This window comes from Bombina bombina, chromosome 7 (genome assembly GCF_027579735.1).
Source record: "Bombina bombina isolate aBomBom1 chromosome 7, aBomBom1.pri, whole genome shotgun sequence".
NCBI lineage: Eukaryota > Metazoa > Chordata > Amphibia > Anura > Bombinatoridae > Bombina > Bombina bombina.
Genome location: NC_069505.1, coordinates 294500693 through 294521444, shown reverse-complemented (window position 1 = coordinate 294521444; position 20752 = coordinate 294500693). Strand labels below are relative to the sequence as shown.

At 38.9% G+C, this 20752-nt stretch overlaps 1 protein-coding gene across 1 annotated transcript in view; it reads right to left on the bottom strand.

Moving 5' to 3' along the window:
* Positions 1-20752, bottom strand: part of APPL1 (adaptor protein, phosphotyrosine interacting with PH domain and leucine zipper 1) — a 137298-nt gene that overhangs the window by 25601 nt on the left and 90945 nt on the right. Inside the window, exons 12-15 of the mRNA XM_053720852.1 lie at positions 13520-13562; positions 8760-8816; positions 5468-5559; positions 222-404 (exon numbers count right to left, since the gene is read on the bottom strand). Coding sequence (XP_053576827.1) covers positions 222-404; positions 5468-5559; positions 8760-8816; positions 13520-13562 — 375 coding nt within the window. The remainder of the gene's footprint in view (positions 1-221; positions 405-5467; positions 5560-8759; positions 8817-13519; positions 13563-20752) is intronic.

The following is a 20752-nucleotide window of genomic DNA, read 5'->3' as shown; positions in this document are numbered from 1 at the left end:
TTCAGAGCACTATATCTGTGCATGACTGGGGATTATGGAAAGGGGAGGGATACTTAAAGCCTTGTTGGGGTGTTGTTTGCCTCCTCCTGCTGGCCATGAGTTGATTTCCCACTAGTAATTAGAATGGCTTTGTGGACTCTCCATGCCATTGGAAAGAAAATAGATTTAATGTCCCTTAAAGTCACTTGTTTTGGTGTGCTTAAACGTATTTATTAGTATACCTGCCGGTCTGTCCTGGGGTTCTTGGTTGTCCAGACTGATCCTCGCTAACTGGAGAAATAATATCAAATTGGATTGGGGTATCAGGTGCTACAATAGCATCCAGAGAGAGTGCCGTAAGAACAGAAGACTCAGATCCCAGGGAGCTGGTACTGTTTGTGCGGGTGGCATGTGTACGGGATGGTCTTTAAAAGAAAAACAAACAATATTGTAATGCATTGACACAAAAATAGCAACAAACCAATATCTACAAGTTGTTTTGTTTGGCTGAAATGCAGATTTCAACATTTTAAAATCCCCTGCACTACATTTGAGTGTCTTCAGGCCTGTAAACACCCCTATCAGAATCGCCAGTCTGTAGAGCTTTGTACAACAGGACACATTTTAGAATGCATAGTATATATTGTATACATAAGCAAACCTAGGTTGATGAAGTTGACGGTGCAAGCAAGTGAACAGGCTTTAAACATTACATCTTAACTATTACAACCCTGAAGACATGGGTCACTTAAAAGGGAAATGAAACCAACCATTTTTCTATCAGAATTCAAATAGAGCATGTGATTTTAACTTTCTAATTTATTTCTATTATCAAACTTTTTTCATTCTCTTGGTATCTTGTTGAAAGAGCACTATACGGCAGCTGTTTTGCAAGAATGTTATCCATTTGCAAGAGCACTAGATGGCAGCACTAATTTCTGTCATGTTTTGCTCCAGACCTATACCTAGGTATTTTTTCAACGCAGAATATTATGGAAACAAAGCAAATTTGATAATAGAAGTAAATTGCAAAGTTTTTTTTTTTTTTTTATTGATATGCACTGTCTGAATCACAAAATAAAATTTCGGGTTTCATATCCCTTTAAAAACACATTTTAGTGCAAACAATTCCCAGAACATTTTGCTGAGCAAATTTGCTAATCTCAATGCTTTCTAAACTTCTGATTGGTGTGTATACACCATGAGGCCCATTGATCAAGCTCCGTATGAAGCAGCGGTCTAATGAATCGCCACAATTCAACCCGATCGAGTACAATTGGGTTGATTGCTATCCCCCTGCTGGCGGCCAATTGGCCGCAAGTCTGTAGGGGGCGGCGTTGCACCAGCAGCTCTTGCGAGGTCTTGCGGACCTGATCCGCACTGTCGGATCAGGTCCGCAAGACCTTTGATAAATAGGCCTCCCAGTATTCACTTGCCGGCTAAACAAATGCAATCAAAGGCTGCACATACGCCATAACATATTAGTACTCTCTAACAGCCTTGCGGTTAAAAACAATGAGTATTTTTTTTTCTTCAAAATTATATACAATCATGTTTAACAAAATATTATGGGCTAAAATAGTTTGTGCTGTAACGTCCCTATAATAAAGTAGTGTTCTCCCTAGAAGTAGCAGAGTGGGGGCAGTGTAATGCTATAACATTTTCTCTCTTATTTATAAATGTTAGCTAAGCTATCCAAAGCACAAATGAATTGCATGATTTAACATAAATTAATATAAATTGTGAAACAAACATAGAAAAAAAGTAACATTAGCTAATTTTAGCTTAATGTTGGTCCTGGGCAGAACATCTGATTTCTCTCTAAAAGGCATGAGAGAGTCTTGTGGAGCGAGGCAGAGAGTTCCATAAAATGGGAGCCAGTCTGGAGAAATCTTGTAAACGGGAGGAGGTAACAAGAGAGGAGGAGAGTAGGAGATCATGAGCGGAGCGAAGGGGTCGGGAGGGAGAGTATCTGGTGACAAGGTCTGAGATGTAGGGAGGAGCAGGGCAATTGAGGGCTTTGTGTGTCAGAGTGAGAATTTTGTGTTTAATCCTAGAGGAAAGAGGAAGCCAGAGAAAGGATTGACAGAGACGTGCGGCAGATGAAGAGCGACGTGTAAGGAAGAGGAGCCTGACAGAGGCATTCTCATTATGGATTGTAAAGGAGCTAGGTGGCAGCTAGGGAGACCAGAGAGGATGGAGTTGCAGTAGTCGAGGCGGGAAAGGATGAGACAGTGGATTAAAATCTTAGTTGTGTCTTGTGTAAGGAAATATCTGATTTTAGCGATGTTTTTAAGGTGGAAGCGGCAGGCTTTGGCCTAGGACTGAATGTGAGGAGTGAAAGAAAGATCCGAGTCAAGTGTCACCCCAAGACATCGGGCATGTGAGGTTGGGGTAGTGATGGAGTTATCAACAGTTAGAGACATGGGGGGTGGAGATTATGGAAGAAGGGTGGAAAATAAGGAGCTCAATTTTGGAGAGATTTAGCTTGAGGTAGTGAGAGGACATCCAAGATGAGATACGAGACATTTAGTGACACGGGTTAGCAAGGAAGGAGATAGTTCAGGTGCAGAGAGGTAGATTTGGGTATCGTCGGCATACAAATGATAGTGAAACCCATGGGACTTTATTAAGGAACCTAATGAGGACGTGTAGATTTAAAAGAGAAGGGGACCGAGGACAGACCCTTGCGGTACCCCAACAGAAAGAGGTAACGGGGCAGAGGATGCCCAGAGAAGGCTACACTAAAAAGGTACGATTAGTCAGATAGGAAGAGAACCAAGAGAGAGCTGTGTCACAGATACCAAAGGATTGGAGGGTATGGAGCAAAAGAGGGTGGTCGACAGTATCAAAGGCTGCAGACAGATCAAGGAGGATAAGTAGAGAGAAGTGGCCTTTGTATTTTGCTGTAAGTAGGTCGTTGGTAACCTTAACAATTGCTGTCTCTGTTGAGCGAAGGGGGCGAAATCCAGATTGCAGTGGATCAAGGAGGGAGTTTAATGTAAGGAAATTGAATAGACGTGCATATACTAGCTTTTCAAGAAGCTTTGAAGCAAGAGAGAGTAGGGAAATAGGGTGGTAGTTGGAAGGGGAAGTTGGATCGAGAGGTTTTTTTGAGGATAGGTGTGACTAATGCATGTTTAAGAGATGTGGGAACTATACCAGTGCTGAGGGAGAGGTTGAAGATGTATAGGGGTAAGGGTAGAAGAGAGGGAAGGGAGTAGTTGTGAGGGGATGGCATCGAGGGGACAGGTAGTGAGGTGTTAGGATAGTATAAGGGCAGAAACTTCTTCCTCTGTAACAGGGGCAAAAGAGCTAAATTTATGGCTATGTGGGTTTTGGATGATAGTGAGCTTTTGAGGGGGTGGGAGACCGGTAGTATGTTGAGAGCTGATTTCATTTCTGATGGAATCGATTTTGTTGTTGAAGTAGCTGGCAAAATCTTGAGCTGAGAGAAAAGTTGTGTTGGGAGGAGAAGAGTATTGAAAGTGGAGAACAGACATTTTGGGTTTGAAGGAAGAGTAAAGATAAGAGTGGAGAAGTATTGTTGCTTATATAGATTAAGAGCAGAATAGTAAGAGTTCAAGATGAACTTATAGTGAAGAAAGTCAGCAGAACTCCGAGATTTCCTCCAGTGTCGCTCAGCTGTACAGGAACATCTGCGTAGGTACCGTGTCAGAGGAGTATGCCAGGGCTGAGGATGAGTGTATGTTTTCCAAGCTATGGTAGGTGGGGCCAGAATATTAAGGACCGATGTAAGGGCGGAGTTATAGTGGCAAATAAATTCATCAGGACAGGAAAAGGAGGGGATGGAAGAGAGAAGAGGTTCAAGAGAGCTAGCGAGCTGTTGCTGATCTAATGACTTGATACGTCTGTGAATCATTTTTAATATTTGTTTGTATATTATTATTTAATAGCTTGTTCAATAAAAAAACAATATATACTCCTATTGTGCTGTTAATTGTGTGTCTACAGCAATGTCTCTGCATATATGTGTGTGTGTGAATAAATATATATATATATATATATATATATATATATATATATATATATATATATATATATATATATATATACATATATATATACACACACACACACACACACACACACACACATATACATACATACATACATTATTTATGCAAACCTTTAATCAGAAACCATATTTCAGCTTTCAATAATAAAGAGTACGTTTAGGGCGAGGTGACACCAGGAAACCTCAAAACCACAGGACAAGAAGAATTCTAATCTTAGTAAGAAGCTTTTGCAAAAGCTATCTCAGGAGCTTATGTGATTTGTCTGTAATGCATATATCTTATTTCTACTGTAACTATTTTCCAAGTTACTGGATCACAAGAGAATACATTTCAAAGCTCCTACTTAAGTCAAGGAATATCTAAGGTTTAACATAAGCACACTTGGCTTTTATATGATTGGCTGGGAATTTAAAGAGCTACAAAAAGTTTATTCCTGTATGCAAGAGGTACAGATGGATTACACAAATATAGGCAAATACAACAACACTGAATTGTATTTTTATTATTGTAAGAATTGTTTAGATCAGGAAATTTGAGGCACAAGGGAAATAATTGGCTGTTCATTAATATGTTGGAGAGACACTTTCATCTCTGAAGTAACTCAGGGATCCAAAAGCTGTGCCCAGTACTGTATCTAGTTTAGAAGGGTACACATCACAAAGTGCATTCTTAGATCAGCTATACAATGCAGCAAAGTGTATAGAGAATACATAGTCGAATTTAACGTTAAAAGGGACATGAAACCCAAAAATATTTCTTTTATGAATCGGATGGAGAATACAATTTAAAAAAATTTGCGTCACTCTCATGTTTTTGTTGAAGACATATGTAGATAGGAAATGTGCACATGCCTGAAGCACAATATGACGTAAAATAGTGCTGTCATCTAGTGCTCTTGCTAATGTATAATGTTGCAAAACTGCTGCCATATAGTGCTGCAGACACGTGCACACTCCTCAACTTTCCTTCCTGCTTTTCAAGAAAACTGAGAAAATTTGGTAATAGAAGTAAATTAGAAAGTTGTTTAAAATTGCATGCTCTATCTGAATCATGAAAGAAACATTTTGAGTTTTATGTCCCTTTAAAGCACCTGAACACTCAGACAGAAATACTGTTGAATGAAGGTACCCATGGATAGCTACTTACTTTGCCTAAAGACAAATCAGGGCCAACTAAACTACCATTTAACTTCACTTTCTCCAAGGCAACAATATGGCAGCCAACGTGTATTACAATGAAACCATAAACCTGTTTGCAGGATTCCTTTAAAAGTAACAGCAAATAAATGAAATCCTAAATTTCTGTCTAATTACTGACAAGCTAATAAAGTGTACAAGCTCCAGCCTTATAACCTCATATGTCCAGTCTTTCCTTTTTAATCAGTGTGTTTCTTTAGATGGGAATCTCTCAAGCCTGCTGTATAAATGACCCTTTGCCCTGTAACTTACACTGTTGGCCTCAAGCTCTCGTGCCTCTGCTGGAAGGAAGGCGAGGGGGTGACAGCCTCCAGCGCGGACTGGTTTACTCTTGCTGCGGTTTCCTATGTTGGAAAGAGATTGTGTGCACTTAGGAATCTAAAAGGCTTTATCGTACTCTTTTGAAATGCAAGGTTGGGTTTCCATGTCTTAAGAAACAAAAAGGTCATCATAAGACTGCTAACACTTAAAAGGGACACTAAACTCAAAATGTAATTTCCCAGAAAATCTTTAAAAGGTACATAAACGTGTGTTAGGGCATTTTAACACTTGGTTAAAGCCAGCTCCAGAGCAGCAATGCACTACTGGAACCAAGCTGAACCCATCTGGTGAACCAATAACAAGATTCATATGCTTATAGCCAACAATCACCAGCTAGTTGATAGTAGTGCATTGCTCCTCCTAAGCTAAGGTTTGCTTTTCAACAAAGGATAACAAGAAAACAAAAGTTAATTTGACAACCGTAGTAAATTGAAAAGTCTCTAAATATTGCATGATTTATCTTAAAGGGTTAGTGTACCCTAAACTGTGCTGATTTTACCTGTGGTATTCCTACCTATACAGAAAGTTTCTATACTAAAGTATTGGCTATAGAAAAGCTGTGTAAAGACAGCCAGCAGAAGAAATTACACTACTAGTGGGAGGTAGGAGAGATAAATAGTTATATATATATATATATATATATATATATATATATATATATATATATATATATATATATATATATATATATATAATTTATTCAAAACATGGTCAGATTTGGGTTCATTAGGCTCACAGTCAGTCGGTCTGGCGATATATTCTAAAAAAGTGGGCTGAACCTCGCTGTGCTGACAAAAGGCGATGTCCCTCACCATAGGATATAATGGGGATTGCAACTTCAGCAAAAGTTCGCAGACGAGCTGCAATGTAGGCGGTGTGTTTTTTTTTTCTTGTGTCTTTAACCTTTTAAAGCCGTTACAATGTTCTATTCCATCCTAACCGCGCCGAGCTTTAGCGCGGTTAGGACGGAATAGAACGTCCTAGCCATTTGGATGTCCTGAAGCAAACGGAGCTTCCAGGATGGGATCGTGGTCTGGAAGGCGTGCCTAGCATCACAGGGACGCCCCCTGACCCGATTCCATCATTGAAATCTCCCCATCTCGTGAACGATTGCAGGATTTCAATTTGTCTACATCGGAATGCTGTTCCGATATAGACAAATTAACCCTGTCATCAAAGGGTTAAAGCGTGTTTACACAAAATAGAAAAAGTGTTTAGAAAGAAAAAGAGAAAAGGACGGTAAATGTGCTTTATAGTTTTAAAGTGTTACAGAACACCCTGCATTATTTGGGTGCTCTATATCAGTGTTTTTCAACCAGTGTGCCGTGGCACACTAGTGTGCCGTGAGAGATCCTCAGGTGTGCCGCGGCAGACTGACAACAGTGTGACATATTTTTTAAACTTTGCTTGTTTTTACTCCCAGTGCAGGGGTAGTTTGTAGGAGACATGGCATAACAGCACAATACATACAGTATGTGTGTGTATATATATATATATATATATATATATATATATATATATATATATATATATATATATATATATATATATATATATATATATATATATACACACTGTATTAGGCTACAATGTGTGATTTTTTTAAAATTTTGGGATGGTGGTGTGCAGCAGGATTTTTTAATGTAAAAAAGTGTGCCACGGCAAAAGAAAGGTTAAAAATCACTGCTCTATATCAACAAATATAGCAAAATTTTATGTTGATAGTAATTAATATATTGGTGCAGACCCATTAAATAATTTATTCATAATGAATCAGAGAGAAAAAGTGATTTTAAATTGAAATCGCAAAAAAGACTGGGAATACAGCACTCTTAAGTTTCAAAAAACTTTAATAACACTTTCATTTATAAATACACGTCATGTCTGTAATCGGCTTTGCTAATAAAGACAAACCCCCCCCCCCCCCCAAAAAAAATCACCTTCCTAATAAAACTGTAGGAGCTGTAGATGTGGTATATGAAATATGTATATACACTGTTTAATGTATATGTATTGTAATCACCTTGTTTTGTGTCCTTAGCTGCAATTGCGTATTTGCATTGAGAACATGAATGTGCGATTTGTTGCAATTTTAGAGATATTTTTAAACTTATTAAAAAAAACAAAAAAAAAACAACAACTAGTATTTCTTTTATCATATGGTCTTTTTATATGTACACTTTAAGGAACTAGCTACTACTGAGCATGTGCAATAATTCACAGTGTATACATACATGAGTTTGTGAATGGTCGATATCTAGCACATGATACCGGGGGGCGGCAAATTTAAAGGGACATGATTCATATATAGTGTGTAATTTTAAACAACTTTCTAATTTACTTCTTTTATCCAATTTTCTTTGTTTCCTAGGAATCTTTTGTTGAAAAGCAAGGATGTAAGCTCAAGAGTGTTAACCTGCCTGGAGAACTATAAGGCAGCAATTTTGCAAGAATGTTATCCATTTGCATGAGCACTAGATGGCAGCACTATTTCCTGCCATGTAGCGCTCCGGACATGAGAACAAAACAAATCTGATAATAGAACTTTTTTGAAAATTGTACGCTCTGTCTGAATTACAAAAGAAATGTTTTGGGTATCATATCCCTTTAAAGGGACAGTGTACACCTTAGTCATCTTAAAGTCTTACTTTAGATTAAGTTGCAAATAGCCTCCTGCACCCCTTTCTATATCATGCAGCAGGAACAGTAAAAAGTTATTTTAAAATGAATATTGTTTCTGGTCACTTTAAAAATGGCAGCCAAGCTCCGCCCACTGATGATATCAGGATCTGGGCAGCATTAAATGCTTTTTATAAATCAGAGAGCTTTAAATCATCAGCCCCTTACAGAGAGCAATTGAATAGGGAAATTATTGCCTCTCACTTCCATCTCCCACTGGGAGCTTAATTGCTGCCTCTTTTTTTACATAGTTTTTCTATAGATAATACTAAAGTACATTTTCAGTATAGATGGTGGTTTCAACAGGCAAAAACAGCTAATTTAAATGATAAAATAAAGGTCAATGAGTTATGTATAAACAATTTGATACACTCCAGAATGTAAAACATATAATTGTGGAGAAAACAATACATTAATTGTCCTTTTAATAATACAATAAGTAAATAAAGCAAATTATGTAATTATTATTTAACTTCTGAACATTCAATCATATTTTGTTTTGTCAGACAAGCATCTCACTTAATTTCAAGGTTTCAATACATACCTCAGGATTATCTGTCAAGTATATCCTTTTAGAGATGTTATTTATTGTAGTAATCCACTGTACAAAGAGAGAAACAAACCCATTTCAGATAACGATATATGGTACAAGCATTAAGCATAAATGGTCCACTATTTCTCTAAACCCAAATACAGTATAAATATACCATGCAGGCTTTTGGCTATGTTATTTGTATCTATAATTTGAATTCTTATATTTTCTTTCATGATTCAGATAGAGCATGCACTTATAAGCAACTTTCTAATTTACTCCTATTATACATTTTTCTTTGTTTTCTTGCTATCTTTATTTGAAAAAGCAGGAATTTAAGCACAGAAGTCGGCCCATTTTTGGTTCAGCACCTGGGTGTGCGTGCTGATTGGTGAATACATTTAGCCACCAATACATTTTTTCTTTCATGATTCAGATAGAGCATGCAATTTTAAGACACTTTATAATTTACTCCTATTATCACAGTTTCTTCATTCTCTTGGTATCTTTATTTGAAAAGCAAAAAACATAATTTATGCTTACCTGATAAATTTATTTCTCTTGTAGTGTATCCAGTCCACGGATAATGAAAGTCTGCCCCCTATAGGATCCGTTACCGGATAGGGGTCCGTTCCTTCATGCTGCCTTAGAGGCAGCAGCAGGCTCCTTGGCCTGCTTATCTTTGTTCCAGGTCCGATTGTCTCCAGACCGCCTTGGACTGAGCAAAAATTCCCTCTTGTTTTGAAGAGGATGCCACACCTGCCCTGAAGTTTTTAAAAGGTACGAAAATTAGACTTCTTTTTTTTTTTTTTTTGCCCTTGATTTGGACCTATCCTGAGGAAGGGCATGACCTTTTCCTCCAGTGATATAAGCAATAATCTCCTTCAAACCAGGCCCGAATAGGGTCTGCCCCTTGAAGGGAAGTTAAGTAGCTTATTTATTAAAGTCACGACAGCTGACCATGATATAAGCCATAGCGCTCTGCGCGCCAGTATAGTAAAAAACAGAATTCTTAGCCGTTAGTCTAGTCAAATGAACAAGGCATCAGAAAACAAAGGAATTGGCTAGCATAAGCTTGTCAAATATATTCATCCAATGGAGTCGCTTAACTGTAAAGCCTCATCAAGAGACTCAACCCAGAACGCCGCAGCAGCAGTGACAGAAGCAATGTATGCAAGGGGCTGCAGGATAAAACCCTGTTGAATAAACATTTTTTATCCATTGGATCTAAAAAGCACAACTGTTCTCGTCAGAGGTAGTGGTACGCTTAGCTAGAGTAGAAACTCTTCTCTCCACCTTAGGAACTGTCTGCCAGAAGTCCCGTGTGGTGGTAACTATTAGAAAACATTCTTCTAAAAAATAGGAGGGGAAGAGAACGGCACACCTGGTCTATCCCATTCCTTATTAAAAAATTTTTTAGTAAACCTCTTTAGGTATTGGAAAAACATCAGTACACACCGGCACTGCATATTATTTATCCAGTCTACACAATTTCTCTGGCCCTGCGATTGTACACATTCATTCAGAGCAGCCAAAGCCTCCCTGAGCAACAAGTGGAGGTTCTCAAGCATAAATTTTAAATGTAGAAATATCAGAATCAGGTTAAATCATCTTCCCTGAGTCAAAAAAAATCACCCACAGACTAAGCATATTGTGAGGTAGTATCATACATGGTTCTTAAAGCGTCTGTATGCTCTGTATCTACCCCCAGAGCTAACTGCTTTCCTTTAATTTCAGGTAGTCTGACTAATACTGCTGCCAGAATATTATTCACCACCTTTGCCATGTCTTGTAAAATAAACGCTATGGGCGCCCTTGATGTACTTGGCGCCATTTGAGCGTGAGTCCCTGAAGCGGGAGTCGAAGGGTCTGACACGTGGGGAGAGTTAGTCGGCATAACTTTCCCCTCGACAGAATCCCCTGGTAAAAGAAACGCTATGGGTGCCCTTGATGTACTTGGCGCCATTTGAGCGTGAGTCCCTAAAGCGGGAGTCAAAAGGTCTGACACGTGGGGAGAGTTAGTCGGCATAACTACCCCCACGACAGAATCCTCTGGTGATAATGTTTTTAAAGACAAAAAATGATCTTTATTGTTTAACATGAAATCAGTACATCTGGTACACATTCTAAGATGGGGTTCCACCATGGCTTTAAAACATAATGAACACAGAGCTTCCTCTATGTCAGACATGTTAGAACAGACTAATAATGAGACTAGTAAGCTTGGAAAACACTTTAAATCAAGTTAACAAGCAAATATATAAAACGTTACTGTGCCTTTAAGAGAAACAAATTTTGTCAAAATTTGAAAAACAGTGAAAAAAAGGCAGTAAAACAAACGAAATTTTTACAGTACATGTAATAAGGTAACAGAGCATTGCACCCACTTGCAAATGGATGATTAACCCCTTAATGCAAAAAACAGATAAAAAAAAAAATAAAAAAAAAAAATGACATAGACGTTTTTAAAAACAGACACAACAAACTGCCACAGCCAACAGTGGGAAGCTTCAGTTAACTGTTTCTATGCAAAATTTAAGCCAGCCATGTGGAAAAAACTTAGGCCCCAATAAGTTTTATCACCAAACATATGTTAAAAAACGATTAAACATGCCAGCAAACGTTTTAAAACACATTTTTACAAGAGTATGTATCTCTATTAATAAGCCTGATACCAGTCGCTATCGCTGCATTTAAGGCTTTACTTACATTACTTCGGTATCAGCAGTATTTTCTTAGTCAATTCCATTCCTAGAAAAATATTTTACTGCACATACCTTATCTGCAGGAAAACCTGCACGCCATTCCCCCTCTGAAGTACCTCACTCCTCAGAATGTGTGAGAACAGCAAATGGATCTTAGTTACGTCTGCTAAGATCATAGAAAAACGCAGGCAGATTCTTCTTCCAAATACTGCCTGAGATAAACAGCACACTCCGGTGCCATTTAAAAATAACAAACTTTTGATTGAAGAATAAACTAAGTAGAAAGCACCACAGACTCTCACGACCTCCTATCTATGTTGAGGCTTGCAAGAGAATGACTGAATATGGCAGTTAGGGGAGGAGCTATATAGCAGCTTTGCTGTGGGTGGACTCTTGCAGCTTCCTGTTGGGAAGGAGAATATATTCCATAAGTAATGGATGATCCGTGGACTGGATACACTTAACAAGAGAAATGTAAGTTTAGATGCCGGCCTATTTTTGGTGAAAACCCTGGGTTGTTCTTGCAGATTGGTGTAAAAATTCACCTACCAATAAACAAGTGCTGTCCAGATAGCAAGAGAACGAAGAAAATTTTATAATAGGAGTAAATTATAAAGTTGCTTAAAATTGCATGTTCTATCTGAATCACGAAAGAAAACATTTGGGTTCAGTGTCCTTTTAAGCTTCAATGTAAGCACAAATTATCATTAAAGGGACAGTAAAAACCAGAATTTTTGTTGTTTAAAAAGGTAGATAATCCCTTTATTACCCATTCCCCAGTTTTGCATAACCAACATTGTTATATTAATTTACTTTTTACCTCTGTGATTACCTTGTATCTATGCCTTTGCAAACTGCCCCCTTATTTCAGTTCTTTTGACAGACATGCATTTTTAGCCAATCAGTTAAAGCTCTTAGGAGCTTCACGTGCCGGAGCTTAATGTTATCTATATGAAACACATGAACTAATGCCCTCTAGTGGTGAAAAACTGTCAAAATGCTTTCAGATTAGAGGCAGTCTTCAAAGTCTAAGAAATTAGCACATGAACCTCCTAGATTTAGCTTTCAACTAAGAATATCAAGAGAACAAAGCAAAATTGGTAATAAAAGTAAATTGGAAAGTTGTTTAAAATTACATGCCCTATTTAAATCATGAAATATTTTTTGTGACTTTACTGTCCCTTTAAATCAACTGATGTTATTTATGTAATTAATTTATACTTTGTATAGCTTAAGTAACATTTATAAATAACAGAAAATGTTATAGTATTGCAAATTATTACACTGCCGTTACCTTGCTACTTCATAAAGTCACCCAGCTGGCAAGATTTTCTGTGGAGATCACGGTTTATAGCAGAACAGGACAGAGCTTGACAAATCCATGGTGCCAGGGAGACACAGTTCCTAGAATTTTACCTCTAGACCCAGAATATTTGTGCTATTCTAAATGCATTTCTGTATAAACACCCTTGTCTAGCTCGTAAAAATGTATCCCTGACTCCTCAATATACTTCAGTGTGTCTGATAAAAGTCTCTAAACCAAGGGAATAATATAAAGTACTAAGTGACAGTCACTAGTTTACAAAAATACTTATGTATTAAAAAGGTAACTAAACTAAAAAGCTATTACGTCTCCATAATACGTCTAATAAAAACAATCTCGCTAATTTAGTAAGAGCTTTTACTCTGGACACGATTTAAATTCACATATCGTGGCCAATCAGAGCCAGTGGATTGCGACACCCATCTTCTCCGATGTGATATAAAGCACTCATGGCTCTCCAAGCATGTACAATCCACAAACTGCTGTGTACAAACGTATGCGCCACAGGTTACGTGCACAGTAAAAGCTACTACTGAAACAGTGAAAGCTTTTAATCTAATTTCTAGTGGAAATTTAAACACAGTATGCCCTGTTAAGCAAGAATGCTTTTTTTTTAAAAAAAAAACTTGTCAACCAAAACTGTCCTAAAAGTAAAAACATCTTTATTTAAATTCCCTTAGGGGAACCAGACGACTGAAAAGTGCTGTTATTAGAAAACACTTCAGTGTACAAATCTAGCTTACCTCTTCACTGTCTTTTTTGCTTTCTGCTTGCAAAATGACAGACCTAAAAAAAAAAATATAAAAATAAATATGAGTTATTAACAAACTTAAAAAATGAAAGGCTTGTGTAAAATGAAAATGCTCTTTTTGGCTAATTTCCTTTACTATGTGTTTAATTCATACAAAAGGCCACTCCAGATGAGCCACTTAGGAGGAGGCATACCTGTGTGTATTCACGGTTTATCCTCATTTGGAGCAGAAAAAAAAAATTATGCTTACCTGATAAATTTCTTTCTTTCCGGGCATGGAGAGTCCACAACGTCATTCCAATTACTAGTGGAATAACAGAATTTATGTTTACCTGATAAATTACTTTCTCCAACGGTGTGTCCGGTCCACGGCGTCATCCTTACTTGTGGGATATTCTCTTCCCCAACAGGAAATGGCAAAGAGCCCAGCAAAGCTGGTCACATGATCCCTCCTAGGCTCCGCCTACCCCAGTCATTCGACCGACGTTAAGGAGGAATATTTGCATAGGAGAAACCATATGGTACCGTGGTGACTGTAGTTAAAGAAAATAAATTATCAGACCTGATTAAAAAAACCAGGGCGGAGAGGCGGAGCTTGGCCAAGCAGGCAAATGGCCGCATAGTCACATCGCTCCGGCACAGCAGTAAGACCTGTTACCTTTAAAACAGTGTCTAACACTTTTAATCAGCAGCAAACAGTGGCTCAACAACTAAAACCCCAAATGTGAGCAAGCTCGAAACCGGGAGAGACCGGACCCGCATGCAATTCTACAAAAAGCAGGAGCAACGGAGCGCTCCGTCGCCATCTTTAATCATTTACAACTGCGACGGCAAGGGATCTCTCACAGCACACGATGATCGGAGACCCGATAGGGTAAGAGCTCACATCAGATTGTACACGAAAGGCTCCACACAAGCCTTACACAGGAGAGGACATGATACAACTAAACCCACTAAAATTATAACACGCTAAACAGACGAATCCCAAGGTCAGCGATCAAATGATCCGCACAGTAGAGGAAAACAATCCGCTAATGAGGTAAACAGAACAGTTACTTACAAACCTAAATCAAGAAGTACAGCAAAGCTGCCTCAAAGTTATTAATGAACAGCGCTGACCAGAAAATAACGCACAGCACTGAACAACTGGCATAAAATACAGCATACGACACCAGGCCTAAGCAGGCCCTCGCAGAGCGCTGCATCACAAGCTTCCTAATTGCTCACACTGAGTTTTCTAAACTAACCTTCTGCAGCAGCCATGACATCCAAGAACAAAGGCAAAGGGGACAAAAATCCTAAAGGTCAGTCGCAGACCAACACACTGGTAAGCTCTTTTTTCCAATCCAACGCATCAGACACACAAAAATCAAACCCCACAGACTGCACTTTACAGAATGATCCAATATCTTCTCCTGATTACATGATACAACTTAAACAGGACATAGCCAAGCTACCATCCAAAGAAGATTTTGAATCTCTCAAATCTCTCATAACAAGAGAACTATCCTCATTACGCAGAGACATAACAGAGATGGGAGAGAGAATAGTAACAGTTGAAGAAACACAAGACACAACTACAGAGGCTGTCTGTTCATTATACAATCAAACCAGTACACATGAAAGCAAACTAGAAGCCCTACAAGAAAAGATAGAGGACCTAGAGAATAGGGGACGAAGGAGTAACCTCCGCATTAGGGGCATACCTGAGCTAATTAAACCAGCAGACCTATTGGAATATTTACAAGGACTTTTCCGTCAAATACTGGGAAACCAGCAGGCCCCACCGAAAGAAATAGAAAGAGCCCATAGAACTCTTCGTCCCCCACCACCACCTAATGCTCCCCCCAGGGACATTATCCTCAAATTCCTCAGATTCACCGACAGAGAAGCTATCTGGCAGAAAGCCAGATCCTCTCACACAATCACATATCTGGACCATGAACTACAGATTTACCCGGACCTGAGCCCCAGCACCATACAAAAGAGAAAAGAAACCCGCTTCATCACCTCTATACTGCAGGACAGAAACATCAAATATCGCTGGGGATTCCCCTTCAGCTTAATTGTACCGCATGAAGGAACTACAATCATTTACAAGGGTGTACAAGACCTTGACAAGCTCTCCAAAGGACTGGGAATCCCCTTGAAACTTCCTGGTCCACCTTCTTCATCTGAAGGCCCTCAACCCTCAACTGCTCATACTCCATTCTCAAGCCTGCAGAAAACAACTTGGAACAAAGTTCAGTCCCTTAAGAAGCGAAAAGAAAATACGAACATTTCTCCTGCATCATTAAGAGACTGACCAAGACAAGTACCTTATTTGAACTGTCCACCTTGGGTAAGACCCTGAAATGTAAAGCTTGTCACCAATACTAGTCAGAGACCAGTACATTAACAGTTTAGTTACATGCTAGTTAAGCTAAGCAGAATGTTATTTCTTGTTGATATGTTCTTTCTACTATAACCCTATAAGGGTCTTTCTAATTTTAGAAAGGTTTTGGTTGATAGCCATTAGTATAATTAATCACATTGTTATTCTTATGTTTAATACTTGCATTCTTGCTGCTGTAAAACCTCAGATTGAAATTAAAAGAATTTCAATCTTCCCTCTGGCTTCTGGCCATTCCCCCTCCCTAGTTAACTATCCTACCCCCATTGATTATCATTTAAGTATAATGAATCATACTGTAATGTTCATATTGTTTATGCCTATAAATGTACAATGCATACGCTCCTTTTATTTTATGCATCAATACTGGTTCCTATACCGCCCAGGCCTGAGAAATAGTCTAACACTGTTTTCATACACCCTACACAGCGTATTACCATCAAGGATAAATTATTATGAGTAAAAACAAAACTCATAACAGACAACTATCTTTCCTAACGATTAATGCTAAGGGCCTAAATAACCCGCACAAAAGAAACATTGTTATACGAGATATCAAACATAAAAAAGGGGACTTGATATTTATACAAGAATCCCACTTCTTAAAGGGCCACGAACCTAAAACTTTCTTTTATAAATTCGGTCCCTCATATTACTCCTCAAACAGCTCCAAAACTAATGGAGTTGGGATTTTAATAAAAAAGGGAATACCCTTTCAACTACTCGACTCACATAAAGATACGGAAGGGAGATATATAATATTAGTGGGGAAACTATTTAACACCATCACCACCTTAGTAAGTGCCTATGCCCCAAACACTAGACAAGACAAATTCATAACCTCCCTAACTGGAAAAATCTTAGAGGTGGCCAAGGGTATGTTAATACTAGGTGGAGACCTTAATGTCTCACTAGACCCGTACCGGGATAACTCAAATCACACCTCTTCAACACCACATAAAGCACTGTCGGACATAAAACAACGCTTACGAGATCTGGCGCTACATGATGTCTGGAGAATACATCACCCCGAGACAGACGATTTTACATTCTTTTCCCATCCACACTCACGCTTCTCTCGAATAGACTACATACTAACTGATGTAACTACTCTCTCATTCACTACACAATCATCCATTATCCCCGCGACCTGGTCAGACCACTCTATAGTTTCCTGCTCAATACTATGGCCCTCAGCTTCCCCTTCTACCTACATATGGAAAATTAACGAGGAACTATTAGACCTCCCACTATATAATGACAAAATTCAAAAAGCCATAAAAGAATTCTTCGACTTTAATATTAACTCGATACCCTCATTTCAGACTATCTGGGAGGCACATAAGGGGACTATACGAGGTGAATTAATGAGCATGCACTCCCACTATAAAAAACAGCAAAGACAACTGCTACATGACTCCTTGAATAAAGCAAATGATCTAGAATCACAACTTAAAAGAACACCTAATAACTCACAGTTAGCTAAGAATTTACAAGAAACAAAACTGATAGTGACTAACCTTCTAGATAAAGAATGCAAAGCTTTTGCCTTCAAACTCAAACAGACACATTACGAAGGAGACAATAAATGCAGCAGGCTATTTGCCCGCAAATTAAAACGTAAAACCCAACGTGCCTACATTCTCACAATAAAGTCCCCTAACAAAAACACACCACGACACTTCAAACATCGCTGAAGCCTTCCGTTCTTACTACGAACAACTATACAACCTGACTACGAAATTTACAGACTCACATCCACATAACTCAGAGCCCGATGTATCCTTCATTGACAAATATCTATCAGACGTGAAACTCCCAGAACTGACAGAAGAACAACAAACTTTCCTTCAAAACCCCTTTACCCTGCTTGAAATTAAAAAAACCATAAAAGACCTCCCCACGGACAAAGCCCCAGGCCCTGATGGCTACACCAACTATTACTATAAAAAAAATATAGATCTACTTTCCCCACACCTTCTCTCTCTCTTTAACTCAATAACTCCGGAGAACCCTTTCCCCACCCGGACACTGGAAGCTTTCATCTCTATTATACCAAAACCTGGAAAAAGCCCTGAATATGTCGAAAACTATAGGCCAATCTCACTCCTAAATACAGACCTAAAAATATACGCTAAAATCCTTGCAGTAAGACTAAACACAGTACTACCACAATTAATTGAGAAAGACCAGGTTGGATTCGTACCAGCCAGGGAAGCAAAAGACAACACTGTCCGGGTTATACAACTTATAGAATATGCTACACACAAAAACATCCCGCTCTTGGTTCTGTCGACCGACGCGGAGAAAGCGTTCGACCGCGTTGGTTGGCAGTTTCTGAGAGCGGTATTACGAAAAATGGGAGTGGGACAAGACTTTATTAATCGGGTGTTTGCCATGTACTCTACCCCAACAGCCAGGGTTCGCATAAATGGCTCCCTTTCGGCCCCATTTCATATCACAAACGGCACACGACAGGGCTGCCCTCTTTCCCCACTGCTATTCGCCTGCGTAATAGAAATACTAGCACATAAAATACGAAATCACCCCCTAATAACAGGTATACAAATACACAACTCACATCACAAGATTATGTTATACGCTGACGATGTACTGTTCTGCATCACTAACCCCCAAACCACTATACCGCACATCATACGTCAGTTAGACGAATTTAGCATTGTATCTAACTTTCTAATTAATAAAACGAAATCAGAAATCATGAACATTAATGTCTCACCGACGGATATAGCTCCAATCAAACATATATGCCCATTTCGCTGGCAAACAAGCTCCCTCAAATACCTAGGTATCCAACTCACGCCTTCCCCAGATCACCTTTTCACTCTAAATTACAAACCACTCCTTAAGGAGATTATTACAGATCTTTCCTCCTGGAAAAGGAAGCATATCTCATGGCTAGGGAGGATCAACGTAATCAAAATGAACATCCTTCCGAGACTCCTCTACCTCTTTCAAACTCTACCCATCCCCCTCCCTACAAACTACCTCAACACCCTGCAATCAAACATCTTAGACTACATTTGGCTCAACAATAGAGCGAGAATTAGCAAAAAGATAATGTTTCTCCCCATACACATGGGAGGTCTTGGGGTCCCCGATTTTCATAGATATAGACAAGCTACCTTTTTACAACGAATCATAGACTGGTGCTCGAACCTACATGACAAAACATGGGTGCAATTAGAACACGACATGACACAAAACCTACACCTGGGCCAACTATGCTGGTCGCCAAGGGACAGAGATAGATTCCTAAAATCCACCACACAAATAATATCGGAAACCTTCAGAGTCTGGGACAGGGTTCTAACTGAGTGCCCCAATTTATCGACAAAATTCTCACCTATGACACCGTTGACACACAATAACGAATTCCGACCTGGCCTTTCAATGATGACTAGGCTCGCGGGCAGCTCCGTCAGATCCTTACAGATTCACCACTTGGGAAATGAACAACACTCCCCTAGCATCGAGGAGCTGGTCTCTGAGGGCTTCTCCGTCCTTGGAGACTGGTTCTTCTACAGACAGTGTCAATCATATATCACATCTCACCCACAATCCAATAACATGATCAGGTCAATGACACCCTTCGAATCTATTTGCCATAAAAACACCCCAACCAGACACGCTCTATCTATTACACATTCCCTCCTATCACAACAACCGCACGGAGCTCTGCCATACTACATAGACAGATGGAATTCTGAATTAGGAATAGAAATCACATATGCAGATGCCTTGCAAATTTTCACCAATATAAAGAAAACCTCAATCTCCTGTAAATTCGTTGAGCTTAATTTAAAAATACTTCAAAGATGGTACCTAACCCCAGAGCGATGTAAAAAAATATATAAACTCAAATCAGCTCAATGCTGGAGATGTGGATCTGGGGAGTGCCACATGTCCCACATATGGTGGCAATGCAGTAAATTAACACCTATCTGGAACGAGGTAGCTCAGGAGTCTAGTAAAATACTAGGAATACCCACTCCCTTAGATCCTTGCTTATGGCTCTTTAATAAGACCCCGAGAAAACTCTCTACTCCACTAAAAAAATTATTTCATATCTTGAGCAACAGTTTTAAAATTCTAATTGCAAGGAACTGGAAGTCAGATAAGATTCCCTCCCTGGCACACTGGCTCTCAGAGTGCTATCGCACTATATCTCTGGAAGAATATTTTTATATGAAAAATAAAAACACAGACTTATATGCTCAGATGCTTTTTGTATGGGAAACTTACATACACTCCTATTCTAAGTAACTTAACAAGCCCTAGAAAAGAAAAAATCTCAGGTAAACCCTTAGCAATGCTGGAGAAACACGCAGGCCTGGACGGTATACCTTATTGTACAACGGCTTCCTCTTTCAACGTTGATGTTTGTTGTAACAATACTTGAATTTACCTTTCCTCCCCCCTCTATCCCCTCTTTCTATACCCCCACAAAAGTAAGACGCAAAATGACTCACGAATGTAATTGATTTTATTTTGTATGTTTATCTTTATGTAAAAGCTTGAATTTCAATAAACTTTTGGAAAAAAAAAAAAAAAAAAAAAAAAAAAAAAAAAAAAAAAAAAAAACCAGGGCGGGCCGTGGACCGGACACACCGTTGGAGAAAGTAATTTATCAGGTAAACATAAATTCTGTTTTCTCCAACATAGGTGTGTCCGGTCCACGGCGTCATCCTTACTTGTGGGAACCAATACCAAAGCTTTAGGACACGGATGAAGGGAGGGAGGAAATCAGGTCACCTAAATGGAAGGCACCACGGCTTGCAAAACCTTTCTCCCAAAAATAGCCTCAGAAGA